Genomic DNA, 17,129 nt, shown 5'->3' on the forward strand with positions numbered 1-17,129 from the left:
CATTGCAACAATTCGCATTACTTATATATTTAATATCATTAATCATTATTCACGGTATAAATATAAATAAACATAAAGGTGAAGATAAGATTCATAAAATAGATTATAAATATCGAGGCTATATAAGTATTTTTATTCCGGTTGCGTAATAGATTTATAGTAATGTTAATCTTAAGATAAACATCTATTACATAAAACTACAAAAAACATTTATAAATTATAAATGAATGAATTATTTAATTTTATTAATCTTCTGTTGCAGTATGTTTAGCGTTAGTGCAATGCATCAACAACGGGGTAAACACAATCAATAACCACTAAATAAGTAGTTAGTCACCAGACAGAAATTAATGTAATCAATATTATTAATAATAAACTACAATATTATTACAGTATACAATCACTGTGCGCGACCCAGTTAGATTTTATTTTATTTTTTTTTTTTTTTTATAAAAGTTTATTTCTTAAATAGACATAGGTAAAATAGCATACAGATATATTAAATGCACAATACTGGTTCATAACCATTTACATTGTTTACAAATTGTTAAGTTATACAATAACATAAAAAGAATAATAAATTATACGAGAATATACTAAATTAAAGGAAAAATACATAAAACCTTTTACAAATTTTAAAAAAAATCCAAAAAAAAAAAAAAAAAAATTTTGCAAAAGAATGAAGCAGATGAGAAGAACAAATTATACAAAATACACAATATACAAAATAAAACACATACAAAGGTAAATAAACCTAGCCCTGTAGACCTGAAACTGATGACACTGTGATGAGCTTAACTGCATCAAAGCAATATGTGCTTAGGCATTTTATGTTTGTATTTAAATTTAAGTTTTGCTTTGTCGTAATCACCGATTCTTGAAATTAGTGGGTTTGCGTGGTCTCGCGAGATTTTTTTATAGTATTTTTCGGTTTGATAATAACAGTATTCTTTAATGGTAGGAATTAAATGTTTGGTGTGGAGTTTTTTAAGGTTAGTATAAAACGGTGTATTATAAATTATTTTTATGGCTTTATTTTGGATTACTTGAAGTTTATTAAAATTACTATTACTCGCGTTACTCCACACTGAACAAGCGTAAGTTAAAACAGGTCTGATTAATTGTCTATAGACTAGAATTTTATTTTTTATTGTAAGCGCACTTTTTCTATTAAATATTGATTTTAGAGCCGCAATGGCGCCGAGCCCTTTCGACCGGAGTTCAGTTATATGTTTATTGAATTTTAGTCTGGAGTCCAGGTGTATACCCAGATATTTAACGCTCGCTCTCCATTCAATGTTATGCCCTTGTTCACTTTTAATGGGTGCAGGCAAGGGTTGTCTACGTTTAGTGAATATTATTGCTTCTGTTTTGTCTTGATTAATTTTAATTCTCCATTTCATAAAATATTTTTTTAAGTTTTCAAGGGATTTTTGAAGTTTAACTGCAATAGGTTTAAGACCATAAGAACTAGTAAGGATTGCAGTGTCGTCAGCGTACATTGAGAGTTTAGTATTTTTTAACATTGGAATATCATTAGTATATAGAATGAAGAGAAACGGGCCAAGTATACTTCCTTGAGGAACACCAGCTGGTATTTTACGCGGTGTCGAAAATGTATTATTTAGCGAAACAACATAGCTTCGATTCTTCAGGTAAGACCGTAACATGTGAATAATGTAATAGGGAGTTTCATATTTTAAAAGTTTATACATTAATCCATCATGCCATACTGTTTCAAAAGCCTTTTCCATATCTAATAATAAAAGACCAGAACTTTTTTTCATATTAAAATCGGCAGATATGTGCTCTGTTAATCTATTAAGTTGATGCGTAGTCGAGTGATTTTCGCGGAAACCAAATTGCTCATTAATGAGTTTGCTATTAAGAGATTCCTTTAATCGAGATAATATAATTTTTTCAAATAATTTGCTAAATGAGGGAAGTAAACTTATCGGGCGGTAGTTAATTGGTATGTTATCTGCTTTGCCAGGTTTTTTTATCGGATGAATTTTTGCCGTTTTCCAGATTATTGGGAAATATCCAAAAGATAAGCATGAATTAAAAATGTTATTTAAGTACTTAAAGCAAACAAAAGGAAGGTTTTTAATCAATATATTCTCTAATTTATCTATACCTGGAGCCTTTCTATTTGATAATCGTTTAACAATACTAAGAATTTCTGATATGCCGACTTGGTTAATGGATTTTTTATCTATTGGAGTTTTACTAATATCTTTAATTGCCCGGTCTACTTTATTTTGGGTTTTTTGGTCAATGTAATTTTGCGTAAGTTGATAAGATGTAGAAAATGTCTCAGCTAAAATCTCGACCTTCTCCTGAGTCGTGTTAGCTACGTTGTTTCCGGTTTTTAAAGGTGGTATATTTGAGTTTTTATTTTTAAGCGATTTCGTCATTCTCCATAAGGAATTATCTCCCGGTTTCAAAGCTTTTAGTTTACGCGACCACGAAGCGTTTTTGATGTTTTGAATTTGAACGCGAATTTCATCAGTTAGTTTGTTAATTAGAGTTTTAAGTTGGGGCGATTTATTTTTGTGCCATTGCTTTCTCATATTATTTTTAATTTTAATACGTTTAATTATTTCTGGAGTGAGTTCTATGTTATTCCAAATATTTTTACGCGACGGAATTGATGATATTTTGGCCTGCTCGATCACGGATGTTAAGTAATGAATATCATCGTCAATAGTTTTAGTGTCATTTGAGGTATAATTCTGTCGTTTAATCAATACCCGAGACTCTACTATGCTTCTGAATCGCTTCCAATCAGCCTTTGCATAATTGAAAACGACCTCAGACACCATATCGACCTCACCGTCCAACGTAAAGAATACTGGAAGGTGGTCCGAGGACAGAGCCTGGATGCAGTGCATGTTTGAAATCCGGGAATTACCCTTGACCAACGTTATGTCCAGAATTGACGGAGTCGTGTGGTTGGTAGGATAATGCGTTGGGGATTTCGGAAAATTTACAGTAGTGTCCGTATCGTGTAAATAATCAAAGATTAATTTACCGGATCGATTCGCACCGGGGCAATCCCAATGCATGTGTCTCGCGTTAAAGTCTCCAGTTAATATCACGGATTCTCCAAGACGAAACACATCATCAAGGTCACCTCGAAGCAACCTGTCACCGGGAGAATTATACCCCGCGACAATTATTATTAATTTATTATCGTGTTTAATTTGTATCGCGACAGTTTCAAGATTAGTCGTGTTTGTTGTAATGCGCGCGTGTTTAATTGATTTTTTTACAAATATCGCGACCCCTCCGCCTGGCCTTGAGAGACGGTCCCTCCGGAGGCAGACAAAGTTCGGTATAAAAATGTTGACGTGTGGTTTGAGGTAAGATTCGGTGATTACGACAATATCAATTTTGTACTCACTGATCAGCAGTTCCAGTTCTCCAGTTTTATTTCGGAATCCGCGTGAATTCCACGTCAAAACGTTGAGCCCCACCTTAGAAGAGCACATCGAGATATTCGACCATCATCAAGGCGATCTCCATTTTGCTGGCACACTTTCCAGCCTTGGTCCTGATTTCTTGAAGGACGAGCAACATCCTGCGTAGCTCTGAAGTTGGCATTGTGTCTGAGAGGGGCTCCTCAGGCTGCCTGGTTTGGGGACGTTGTGGCGCCTTGTTTATTGGTGCTGGTGCGGCGCCAACCTGGGCGTTCCATGAAGTGGCTGATGAGATCACTGCTGGGGTGGTTGAGGTTTTTACCAACGCTGGTTTCGTTGGTTTCAGTGCAGGAAATTGCGCTTGCTCGAGGTTGAATATGTTGTTCGGCTGCGACGAGTGAACAGTGGGAGTCGGTCTCTGTTGTCTCTTCTGAGTTTTCTGTAGGTATTCTAACCTACGAGGGCAGTCCTTAAAATTGGCCGGATGGTCTCCTCCACAACCAGTGCAGATGGCGGGTGCTTCTCGGTCCTTCTTAGAGCACTCGTTCGTGGCGTGGTTTCCGGGGCATTTGACGCACCTGGGAGCTCGTTGACAATTTCTTGCAGCGTGGCCGAATTGTTGACACCTGAAACATTGCGTTAAATGCAACTTATTACGCTTGTACTTTTCAAGCGTGGCCTTGGTGAAGCAAACGTACCGGATGCTTCTAATAGTGCTCGTTGTTGTATTAGCCGGAAACTGGACAAGGTAGAGCCTGGAGTCTCCTTGTTTCTCGGTCTTGGTCTTCATTGCCGTCACCTTGACGACGCTAAGTCCTTGACGTTCGAGATCAGCGGCAATGTCTTCGGTGGGGACCTCTGGGAGCCCTCTCAGCACGGATTTCACTGTTTTATCGTCGTCGGCGGTGAACGTGTGAAAGGCGCGTTGGCCCTTCAGTCCATCCATTAACAACGCGCGTGCTTCAAATGACGCGCAAAGTACTGACACATTGCCACTTCCCGTGTATCGCAACGAGAAGTTCGATGTTTTTGTGATCGACTTAATTAAGTCGATCGTCTGGAGGTGCGTTCCCGTGATCTCTACGATCACAGGCGGTATCCTCTGCTGCTTCCTTTCGATCACTTCGGGAAGCTTTTCATACCTGTTTTGGCTCGTGGTCGGAGGCATCTTAGCATCCTGGGAAACTTTCGATGTCTTTTTGGGTACCTGCCACTCATGGTCTGGCAGGCCTGAAGTTGATTGTGAGGCGTTTAGGTACGCCTTCAACGTTCCAAGAGAACGCTTGCGCGTCTGCGCCTTCTTCATGGCGCTGTCTTTGTAGCTAATTGCAGTGGGCGTGTCTATCGTTGCAGAACGGTAGCGGGGGTGTCCTTCGTACGATAACGGAGCGAAGCGCGAATGCGACCGCTCGCGTCAACAGCACAGAGTGGACTGATTTTATTTTATTTGTTCATTGTAATATTCATCAGTGAGAATCAGAAAATCTAAGAAAACCTTATCGATCAGAACTATGATATAATATTCACTATTCAATCTATCTAAAATAGGGAAAAAAATATTAATATTAAAATTAGCAGAAAATTATTAGAAAATAATACAATAACAATTTTATATATGTATAACATTAATCTTCATCACTCGAGATACATTCACTATCCATTTAAATGTATCTGAAAATATTTTTTTTTTAATTGAACTGGCAGGAGCATGAAACTATTTTATTAAGTTTATTGAATCAGTATTTTTGAGCTTTCAAAGAAATAGATCTATCATATTATATGATCGCTAAAATTTAGTGGGAAGGTCAATATTTTTAATAATTTTAAACCGATCAATTCTGTATATCTCAATCTGTCTAAGTTTGAAATGTTTACCCATAGAAGCTTTAAAATATGTTTTTAGAGTATTATTCACATAGAAACTGTGTCCAAAAGTGATTATTTAACAATCGTGCAATTACACAAAGGCTCTCGTTACGACTAGAACTAAAGGGTTCCCCCATAATATTTATTTGTTATGAAACGGTCACAGGAAACAGTAAAGCACCGTAAAGCCACAATATTTCCCGTTACGCATACACAATTCAACCTCGGAGATATCCATCAAGCTGTCACTTTCTAAAGGCGTATATTATTTTCGTTGATTTTAAGATGATCGCTGCATGATTGTGATTGGTGAGCAAGCTATGCAGCCCTGAATACATAAGGACAGTCACATGGCAGACACTTGAAGAGATTAGCAGATTTAACGGCTGGCAGACGTGCCTCCACTGACAGATGCGCAAATACGACCTGAGACTCCCGAAGACGATCATCGCAGCAAGAGGAACTGCCTCCAGACACTGTCGCTGCATGCACATACAATACCACTAAAGATCTTCCACGGACATCATCCCTGCGCCAGCTTCTAACCATTGTTCGGAAAAAAACGATACTTGCCCATCATAGTAGCCGAAATATACGTAAGACAATCTAATAAAATTATTACTAGTTTCCACCTGCTTCTTACTGGCTGCGAAGTCACACCCCTAGGGCTACCAAACCTTAAATAAATAAGGTCTGCAAATAGTAGTCGTTCAATTAAAAATACAGTTACGTATATGTAAATATATATAATAAAATACATATGTATAATCTCGTAAAACACTTAGTTAAGATTAGTCAAAAAAATATTTGTAGAAATTAAAATAAAATAAAAATGATTAAAAAGGTTTTATTTTAAATAATAAATAGAAAGTAGTGCTAGTAACCCTGGTATGATATATCCAAAAGAAAAAAAATTAAAATGGTTATTTAAACGACTTTATTCACAATGACAATTATTTTCGAATCTGTTAAGAGCATTGTAGAAACCTTTGGTTTTTTGGGTGAACAAATAATTAAAAGATAAATGTAGTTGATTATAAAAAATGATTAAGAGTCTGAGAAAACAAGGACATTGAAATAGAATAACTTAAAATGCACTTTAATAACAGATTCAATGTAAAAGTAAGAACACATTTGTTACGCTGGCATTTTAAAAGCGCATGTGACGATCGCTTATTTGGACAGATTCGGATCACTTGAATATGTACTTTTCAAATAAACCAACACAAAGGGCAGTTCGTGTCTATACAGATACCAAAGAATGCATTGTTCTAACAATGACGGGATGTGCATGGGCACAGGTACCCTAATTATCAGTACCCACTGATAGCGTTGCCAAATCTCCAGCTGTTTGAATAATAATCGTTACGCAAGGATTTTTGATAGAATTTGATTGATTAAGCAGATGGTCGATAGTAGATAAAAGCGAAGCAATTCTCCAATAAATTCAAAAAGAATAAACTCAAACATACTCATAATTCTTTTATCAGCAATGTTTTTCATTAAAAATTTTCGAATGGTTCAAGTGATTCGTTTGTGTTTTTGGGTCAATATGATCATGAATTATTCATTTGAAAAAATGTATATTATATAGTGCCCTAGACATTACCTATATCTCCTTAGTGCGACTTTGTATATATATATATATATATATATATATATATATTAAATGCAGGTTTTTATATACCACGTTGGTACCATGACACTATAAGTTCGGCCTCAACTTTCAAATCATTGATTTTGTAACAAATCAAACTTGTGACTATTGTCACAGGGATTTGCATGCTTTATATCAATATTGCACGCAAGCCTAGATATTGTTTACATGTTTGCTTCTACGAAAAAATGTGATTCCTTTACCAAAAATGATACTTTTACGTACGTGATTCCCATTATTAACTTACACGCATAACGACGTGCAGACTGAGGCACGCCACCTTAACTAGTCTTTGTTATTTTCCGATTTTTCACATTCATCATCAAAACATGACCTTTAAAATGTAAAAAAATAATCGATACAATTCGCCTGTCTAATTCATTAGAAAATATCCGCAGTTGATATTGTGACGTGTTCGCATTTAAATGAACCACGGTTTATGTTAGACATTATTTTTTGCGAAACGAGGTTTATTAGTGACAAAAATAGAAACAGTTGGGTCGATATACTGTATAATATAATATGATGTTTCATTCGCCGTCGATAGTTTAATTGCGATATGGGAAGTATAGTAAAAATATACTTATACACGTCAAATCGCTGTATAAATATTTGTAGACGATAACGATAATTATCGAGTTAAACATACTATTATGTGTCATGAAACAACTTTCTGGAAAAATATTGAATTTAAAAAGTGCGATGAGTAAGGAGGAAATTGCAAATTCTTAAGTTAATAATGATTAATGCACTTGTAATAATAGCGAACAGTCACATAGCTCGTGTAAATTTACTATAAGACACTATATATAGCTTTATTATTTATTAAAAAGCAAAAGTGAATAGTTTTATTGCATTTTGCAATATCAGATACAGGTGAACTGTCTCTATCACCACGCCCCTTTTGTAAGAATAAACAGACGGCCATTTTATAGATATTTAGATGTAACGCGTAAAAAAATATTATTGGGTCAAAACAGTTCGCCGAAAAGATAATATGGAAAAGAAGTATTTGCTCTGATAGAAATGTTCCAATTAAGATAACATATTTATCAATTCATCAGCTATTATCTATCTATAGTTAAACTTTTTTCTAATATATATTTTCATGAGTTTTTTTCATAATTGTTTTAATACTTTTCAATGTTTTAAATTAGTTATTATTAGCATCACTAAACATTTTATTTTGTCAAACTACTTTTATTTTTATCCGATAAGTAGTTACAGCATTTTTAGCTAAAAAAATTCTGGGTTAAGATTCTAACTTCTAACTATATTTTTATTATCTAAATTCTTTGTCAATGTTTTATATATACTTTTACTTGTAGTGGTCTTAATTTTATTCATGAAGTTTTTAAAATCTTCATTGATATTTTATAATAATTTAAAATTGTAAGATTTTATATAAATTTATTCAGTGTACGATACACTATGTTTTTTTATTTACAGTGCGGTTAAGCAGCTTGGGTTACGGTAAATACGGTCTAAGTAGATTTTGTAAAATCAGCCACTGTTCAATTTTTTGTGTATTCCGAAATAGTAATTGTTCTTGTGTTTTTGTTTGACTTTGTTCGATAGGTTCTTTCTACTGGGCAATTATGTAGGAACCGTCTACATTTGAATATATACTAATATGGTTAATTATGTAGGAACCGTCTACATTTGAATATATACTAATATGCTTAATTATTACATAAAATACTTTATATATTTATTTATTAATCTGTTTTGAAACAAAACGACTTGAATCGCGGTATACACGAAACCATTGACTGCGTCGATAGGTCAAAGATTCTCAAATGTATTGAAAGTATATTTATGGATATCTACTATCAATACAATCAGAAAAATGTTCATTTGATGTTTTATGATAGTATATTAATTAAATAGATAATGTAAAATGTATCACGGTACAAGGAGCGAAAGCGATTAATTTTATATTCACTTAAAAAAATATTTTTCAGACCCCACAGTTGGAAAGCGTTATAAGATCGTGAGATAGAATAATACGTTTTGAAATACGACGAAATATGGCTATTTCGTGACATCCCTTAGATTTTCATCAGTGGAAAACTGGCAGTCGACAAGAAAAGACGATTTTCATAATAAAACTACGCGCTAAGCCCTGACACGGGTCAAGGTATGAATTTTCATTTAGTATTTGCATTTTGATTCGTATTACCGCCATCTTGTGCGTCAATGTCATAAAATTTGGTCTTAACACCTCAGCACGTGTCCAATTTATATTAAATGAAATAATTACTTTAAATACATAATTGAACATTTTTTATACAACTTAAAATTGATTTTATATTTGATAATTGAATATTTTTTTTAATTCACTTTATATATAATATTTTGGTTATGAAAATTGACATGTTTTATTATCTCTTTTCTATTAAAATCATTTAATTAAGCATAGGGATATAAATTCGTTTAAATATATATAATATCGTAGCTGCATAGCAATTTATATTTTATGTTTTAACGAAAATTTTTTTGTCAATTCAACGAATCAACATTCAAAGTGCAATTATGGGACTTATCTGACATAAAACACGTGTAATGATTAATTAAATTTCTCACTTAGCCTAAACGAGCACTAGACACGCAATTTGCAGTCTCGTTATTGATCACACGATTTTCGACTGATATTAAGTAAATACATAATTAGATGGCGCAGTTGCGTGAGGGAAATATTACAACTAAAACAATAAAAAAAACTGTACTTAAAACAATAGTTCGCTATTATGCGTATTTTTATAACTCACTTAGAAAAATTAAATATTTACCGGCAATTTAGATTACGTGGAAAAATAATACGTATTTATTATTTTACTTCTGTGACGTACATAATCTTTTTTTGTTGGCCATAATCTAATATATTTATATATATTTTTTAGATTATGTACTTTTAAGTTTTCCTAAATTAGATAATTAACCAAAGTCGTTTTTGTATGCTATTAAAACTGCTTCAATTGCGAGCTATGTTTATTTATATTCACTATGAATCACGTATGCTTAATTCGAATGAAGATTAATACGTACTTATATACCAATAATTCTACTCTTTTTAAAAAAAAATCGTGGATAGCAGAACTTAAAATATCTAGCGCCTTGCAAAAAAAAAGCAATTTTAAAAAAAAAATGACTTTCTTGTTAATTTTATTTGTTGTAAATTATGTTTTTAAAATTAAAAAAATAAATAGGTGAAATAAACCACACAAATGTTTCTTAAAAGTGAAAATGTTTAATTGGCCGCCTAGTGTGAAATTTTTCATGTATTATGATATTTTCTTTGAAATTGTAAGAGTTAGCTGGCTTGCGAGTTTTATACATATCTTTTTTAAATTGAATTTTTTAAGAGAATTAGATAAATTGATGGTTGAATCATCATGAGTTGTCTTAATTAATAATATATTGATTTCGCCCAAGAGAGAAATGAAAATATCATTCCATCTTCATTAATTTATTTTTAACTGATATGTGACGGGTTGCTGACATTGAAACTAGTAGAATTTATAATTTTTTAGGCTTGTCTTCAAACGTAGTTTAATATTCGAGGTCTGATATATACAAATATATGTATAACTATCATAAAAACACAATTTAATTTTAAGTTTTCTTTAACCCATACAATCACCGATTAAATTTCCATTTTATGTTTTAGAAGTTATACAATTTATATTTTTGATGGCTACAAATGCAAGAAGACCTGCAGTCAGATTTACACTTGGAGCAATGCAGAAAACATCCGATTATCAATCTATTAAAAATGTAAGATTTTTTATTATATATTTAAAAAAAGCATTCAAAACGTGTAAAGGAAATGACTTCATACATTCATTTCTATATATATATATATATATATATATATATAGTCGTTATCTCTTCGTAGAAAAATAATAATGCTTTTGTAGCTTGGGTAAATAAAGATAGGTAAAAATGACTGAATAGTTTTGATCGAATTATCAGTTTTACATAAAAAGGGTGACTCGCAACAGTATCGAAAATTAGGTATTTTATGGCATAAAAATTTCGTCCGTGACCCGTTACTGCAAAACTAGGCCGAAAACTCGACTTATTGACAAAATATTCGGAAAAAATGATAATTACATAAGCTTTGTTTAGATAATACTATAGGGAAGATACGACGAGTTTGAGACAGTTTCAATAAATTATTACTCATACAACTGATTATTGTTTTTACATTGTTAGTAATAATTTACTACAGTTAAGTTCTAATCAGTGGGTCTAATGTATTATATAATATAGATAAATTTATCATAACGATATTTTAATTAAGAATGCTATTTCATTAAAAGAAAACGCAAACATTTAGCTGAGCAGTGATATTTTTTTATATTTTTCAAAATTCTAATATTTTATGAAAATTAAAGTTATATTATATCAATAGCTTTGTAACGAAGTTAAAATTACACGCTGATGACGGCGGTAGCATTAGTTTTTAGTTTAATCAGATCTATTTTTATATCTTCAATATTTTTTAATTTCATTTTTACGTTTAAGAATGAATGAAAATTAAATATATTATATATTATATAACCCCCCCCCCCCGTTATCATGTGATTGTAGTCATATAATTTTTTTATAGCATAGAGATTTTTATTATGTTTATGGTTAAAAACACATCTATATGTTAAAACGTTTACCATCTGCCGTCTGTTCCTTGGAGACCGGCCTTGTAAAAGTTTAAACTTTTGGAAAAACTTTTTGACGAATCATAACCATGCAGCGACCATTCAGCCTATCGTTGCACTCGTTTATTCGACCAACGAAATATGTGCACGCCTCTAGAAAGTGACATTTGCTTGATGGACATCTTTCAAAGGTCGAATTGTGTAACGGGTTAAATTTTGCTAGAAGGTGCTTTTTTGTCGTCGATGGTGTATTGTTTCCGCACCCGTTACGCAACAAAGAAATATTTTTCTCTGCATCGTAAAGTAATTACAACGTGTAAACTTCCCTCCCCCCCTTACGAGGGCTATTGTGGTGGTCCATTGAGTTACACTCTTGTGTCACGTTCATCCTTATAATTACCAAGGTTACGGTGATTAAGTGTGCGAGTTTCAAGAAGAACCCCCACAGAATCTTATTTGGTCAAGTTCAAAATACAAACTAAACCAACTCATCTCTCAGGGAAAAATAAGCGGAGGAAGAAGTACAAAGAGATTTCGCATATTGCACCATAGTTAGTCTGTACTTCGATATCACACTATACTTTAAAACTATGATAGTTAATCTTGAAGATATTACTACAGACTTCTGATTGCTTTTAATGTGGATTCTAAACAGAAAAGTGCATATCATTTAATGAAATACTAATAATCTTAATGAAATGGATATATTAAGCTGTAATGACGTCATTGCAAATTATATGGGTGGGTTAATTGAATAACAACTCTTTTACTGACGACGTCACTAGCAAGTATTTTTTTATTTACGTAATACAGTATGAGTAAGAAATACCTAATTCTGCGGTTACAATTTGATACATTAAAACTATAAATTTAATATGTATACATTAAGAAAAATAAGATAAATATACTTTAAATATTTCTTATTAAATGTTAAAAGAACAAATAAGAAAAATAAGAAGCAAGTTAATAAGTTACAATCAATGAAACAAATGTAATCTGAAATGATTTTTATAAACAAAGGTTTAAAAACAATATATTTCATGTATCGATATACGATATCTAAAATACCTTATAGTGAAAAATTAATGTGTCTGAAATCATCGCTTAAGTTTACATATAAATTGAGTTGTTGATAAAGAAACTAAATGTTTTATACATGGTACTTATATGAAGACAAAATACTGTTGAGTGTTGTTAAGTTGGTTTTAAACTCTGTATATATTTGGATAGTTTATCATTATAAAAATGATAAAAAAATAAAACAAATAGTACAAAACTTTGGATTTCCATTAAACTTGGCCTTATCTTTATATACATACATAAAATATTAATTACATATTTATTTAGGGTATATTAAAAGAGCACCATGATCCAGGAAGAGACTCCGGAGCACCTAGTCCAGATTATAGCCTCATTCTTCAACCAGCAAGCATCCGTTTGGTTCATAATCAACAAAGTAACGTCATATTAATAATATTCTACATATAATCGACTCTATATTTTTTTAATATTATCATTTTAGGGATCAAGTTTTTGAATGCCATTAACGATATACTGCAAGAACGCGTCGAATACGAATCTTCTCGTACGACGTTGGTTAATTTGCATGATGATTTAAAGAAGAAGCTGCGGAAGAAGACCGAAGAATGCATAGCTGCAAAAAAGATGCATTTGATAGATGCAAAAGCTAATACTAAATATTTAGAGAAGGAAAGAGAGCAATTGGTTTCACAGATAGAAAGGTTGAACGCACATTTGAAGCAGCACGCGGAAGAACACGAGCAGCACGCTAGAAGCGACGGAGAAGAAGATACGTCGTTAAAAAGCCTCGCATTCAAAAATATTACTAAGATCTTCGATAAGAAACCGTCTAGAAAAGTGAGTGAGATATTATATTTTATATAGTTGAGATTGTAATGATTTTTGTGTTAGGCCGATCAAAAGCTTGCAGCTGCGCGGTTGCTTAGAGAAGTTCAGCAATTGAGGTCTCGTTTAGCAGCACTCGAAAGAAGATTGGAAGCTGAAACGAGGGTAACGTTTTTAAATTTATGTAGATGATTTATTTTATAAATGTAATTTATTATAAATTCTAGCGTAAGAAGCAAGCTGAAGAAGAATTATCTATCCTCAAAGCGGCATTATCCAGACAAAGGGGAAAACGTGTCGAGCGTTACCCTTTGAAACAAGTCAAAGTAAATTAAGAGATAACATAGATGCTTTAAAATTGCCTTTATTGTTTTTTCACTACAAAAGTTCTTCATACAATATATAATCAAATAAAATATATGTACATCTTAAATCATAGTGTGATGTATAAATATGTAGATACATAAAAATCACAGAAATTATAATACTCATATGTTATAAATATATACTGGTAATGATTGTATAAAATATTTATTATTATTGCCTTTTGTATCACTATCGCGGATTTGTATATTTAATTTTAACTACATGTTATTAAAAACGATAAAAATAAGCTATAATTGCATTATAATAAACATATTTAAATATAATACTGCATTTCTTTATTAATACAAAATATAATATATTTTATAGGTAGCAGTATAAAACATGTCCTTGACCTTGTTATATATATTCTTTCAGGTAGGGCATTATTAATTATATTAATTAATTGTCCATTTGTCTTGGATGAGTCATTTGTGTCTGTGTTAATGTTTTTGTTTAATGGTGTGGCAATTAGGCAGGTGACATTTTTTTGTGATTTTATTTTTCATAATTCTATTTTTTATAATAATCTGCATTTTTAAAAATCGCTTACTATGCCATCGCTATCTGTATATTTCTGCTGTAAGTGCTTACATGGCCATACAGCAGAAATTTAGCCAGAAATTGCAGTAGTTTTTTTTTAGTATTGTTGTAACTTGACAGGCGTAAGCCTAATGTGTTACAATCGGGAGAAATCAATATAAGTAATTTTATATATAAACCGAGCTATTTTATCCTTGAGGCAATAAATGTTTTTATACTGAAACAACACAAATAACAGAAGAACGAATAAAGTTAATCAAATTTAAATTTACAAATAGGCAAAAAAACTAAGTAATTCTCATGTTTAAAGTTTCATTATGTACCAATCAATATCAAAAAATCACAAACAAGTTGTACTAATTAATTATAAAATTACATTTTTTGTACATCAGTCTTTGGCTTCATATTTGAAGTATTCTTGGCACTTACGTCATCTTCTAACTTATCCGAACAATTTATTTTTTTGTGTTTTTGAAGACTAGACTGCGACGTATAAGACTTTCCGCATGCACACTAAAATTGTAATAGGTTACATTAATGTACATAGTTCGATAAAAATATTGTTTCAATTTAATGCATACAGAATAAGGACGATCGCCAGTGTGCGATCTCAGATGAGACGTTACATCACTCGATCGCTTGAAACGTCTGCTGCAAAGAGGACACGAATAATCTCTGGCGTCAAAATGTATTCTTCTATGTCGAGCAAGATCCGACGACTTTATAAAAGAACGACCGCATATTTCACAAACATAAGGCTGCAAGAAACTACAGAGTTAAAATGTCAACGGTTGAAATGCGTCATTTAAAAGTATGAATACCTTAATATTATTATGAATTCTCATGTGAGAGACGACGTGAGAGCTTCGAGTAAATTTCTTCTTGCACAAATTACAACTATATAATTTTGCCCCAGTGTGCGTCTTTTGATGTTGGACTAATATTTGTAGATTTTTATATGTACCGCCGCATATATCGCACATAAAACGTCTAGAAGATAATATAAATATAAATTAAAGGCTATTTAAAAAATAATGATTTGAATTATTTACAATTTTACAATTTTTGTTATTCAATTATTATTTTTTAAATATTTTAATATATAATTTATTATATTTATTAAAAAATAATAACCTCATTTGCTTCTCTAAGCTTTTATCTATTTCAATACTTTTATCAGATTTACTATATTGATTTTTTTCAATTTTTAACCACTCTAATAGTTCAGCTTTAGATGCTGTTCTTTTAATTTTTTGATGATCTATTTTGCTGCAAGTAGCGAGATGTTTGGTGTATCGATCTTTAGCTTTAAATTTTTTATTGCACATCTGAAATCCATTAAAACAATGTTATATTCTATTAAAAAAATTAGCACAATCAAATAAACTACTTTGCACGTAAACGACGTTTTATCTCGCTTCTTGTTGTCTTTTATCGAATTTTCATCCAAACTTTTGGCTTCGTCACTACTTAAAATGAAACGTTTATTTTAATTAACAAAATTTACACTAATAATAATAACAATAATTCTAGCTTACGTCTGATCGTCATCCTCTAATTTAATTTCAGTTTTAGTGAGACCTTCTATTATAGAATCTTTACGGATTCTAATGTTAGGATAGTTAGAGTCGAGTTCCGATTTTTCTTTTTTTAAATCATCACTACCGACAGACATCTTGTCTTCATTATCGTCATAATCGTCGTTATTCATTTCATCTGACTGTTCGTTATCTTCGTCTTCTTCCTTCTCTTGTTTCAACGCAGTCTTGTTCGGGTTAAGGGATAATAAAGTTCGAAAGTATTTATCAGAAGTTTCGCACTGGACCTTGAATCTATAGCTGGTGGATAATTGGCATGAACAATCACCGCACACAACCTCGGGAAGGCCATCTCCCGGTTCTATCTAAATTATAACAGTTCAATTAGTTACGCTTATTTTGTGTTTCAATATATTGAAAACATGAATGAAAATCACAGAGATGTGGGCACAAAACATGGCTTGAGTACAGAGGGAATCCGCCCCTCTGCGACTAAATATGCTGATTGCGGCTCCGGGCTCGCCGCATAATCTGCAGGCTGATAATTCCATTGTATATCGACAGTGCAATCTGTCAACTATACTTGAATTTTTATTTTATATTTTGGTCATAACACCATATTTTATGCTCATTACATTATTTTATAATAATGTTTTTTTATGGTTTGATGACTGTTTACCTAGTAAAATTAAAATAAATTGAAAACGTAAGTGTAATAATATATTTATTTAAATATTGTATACCGTTGCGAAAATTGCACCCGTGAATCTTGGTTATCAATCCAGTGCCTTGCAGATTAATATACACAGTAATATATAATACAGTAAAACCTCGATATAACGGACTAATGCGGTTGAGAGGGTGTCCGATAAAGTCTGTTTTCGTCCTAGGTATTAAAAATGTGTTTTTATTTATTAAAATAAATAAACAAACATTTTTTTCGAAAATACACTTAATTTGTATATAGGTATAAATTTAAAGTCTATGAACAGAATGCCATCTGTTAAATATTTCGTTATCTGAACAACTCAATGATGTAAATAATTTGCTAACCTTTATAAAAGTAATTTTGAAGCGACGGTTGGCTCATTGATTAATAGGTAAATAAATGTACTATTTAGCGTCGGTAATGAACGTATATAGTTTATTAAATAAGCGTTTGATTATGCAGCTTTCATTGTATATATTAGTGAGCTGCATATTAGGGTGGATC

The 17,129-nt window shown here is 31.9% G+C and overlaps 3 protein-coding genes across 5 annotated transcripts; 1 reads left to right on the forward strand and 2 right to left on the reverse strand.

Moving 5' to 3' along the window:
- Nucleotides 1–1,928: 1,928 nt before the first annotated feature.
- On the reverse strand, nt 1,929–5,580 carry LOC148226867 (uncharacterized). Its single transcript, XM_088202137.1, has 2 exons — nt 4,121–5,580; nt 1,929–4,048 (listed from the first exon to the last, which is right to left on the reverse strand). The coding sequence occupies exons 1-2, from the start codon at nt 4,726–4,728 to the stop codon at nt 3,481–3,483; spliced, it is 1,176 nt and encodes a 391-aa protein (XP_088058263.1). The 5' UTR covers nt 4,729–5,580; the 3' UTR covers nt 1,929–3,480.
- A 181-nt stretch (nt 5,581–5,761) lies between these two features.
- LOC148226868 (uncharacterized) lies at nt 5,762–14,119 on the forward strand. Of its 2 annotated transcripts, none has more exons than XM_088202152.1 (6): nt 5,762–5,884; nt 10,616–10,722; nt 12,954–13,062; nt 13,129–13,484; nt 13,539–13,637; nt 13,700–14,000. In XM_088202152.1, the coding sequence occupies exons 2-6, from the start codon at nt 10,639–10,641 to the stop codon at nt 13,805–13,807; spliced, it is 756 nt and encodes a 251-aa protein (XP_088058278.1). In that variant the 5' UTR covers nt 5,762–5,884; nt 10,616–10,638; the 3' UTR covers nt 13,808–14,000. The 2 variants fall into 2 exon arrangements, with proteins under 2 accessions (XP_088058278.1, XP_088058277.1); XM_088202151.1 differs by lacking the exon at nt 5,762–5,884 and adding an exon at nt 8,910–9,085 and having other exon boundaries at nt 13,700–14,119.
- On the reverse strand, nt 13,819–16,542 carry LOC148226869 (uncharacterized). 2 transcript variants are annotated; one of them, XM_088202139.1, is made up of 7 exons: nt 16,354–16,542; nt 15,917–16,281; nt 15,769–15,844; nt 15,513–15,706; nt 15,200–15,368; nt 14,960–15,136; nt 13,819–14,891 (listed from the first exon to the last, which is right to left on the reverse strand). In XM_088202139.1, exons 1-7 carry the CDS (start codon nt 16,465–16,467, stop codon nt 14,751–14,753), a joined length of 1,236 nt encoding a protein of 411 aa, XP_088058265.1. In that variant the 5' UTR covers nt 16,468–16,542; the 3' UTR covers nt 13,819–14,750. The 2 variants fall into 2 exon arrangements, with proteins under 2 accessions (XP_088058265.1, XP_088058264.1); XM_088202138.1 differs by having other exon boundaries at nt 15,769–15,847; nt 16,354–16,540.
- Nucleotides 16,543–17,129: the final 587 nt, after the last annotated feature.

The sequence above is a fragment of the Plectrocnemia conspersa genome, unplaced genomic scaffold, assembly GCF_051122295.1.
Source record: "Plectrocnemia conspersa isolate PC_06_02 unplaced genomic scaffold, ASM5112229v1 ptg000013l, whole genome shotgun sequence".
Taxonomy (NCBI): Eukaryota; Metazoa; Arthropoda; class Insecta; order Trichoptera; family Polycentropodidae; genus Plectrocnemia; species Plectrocnemia conspersa.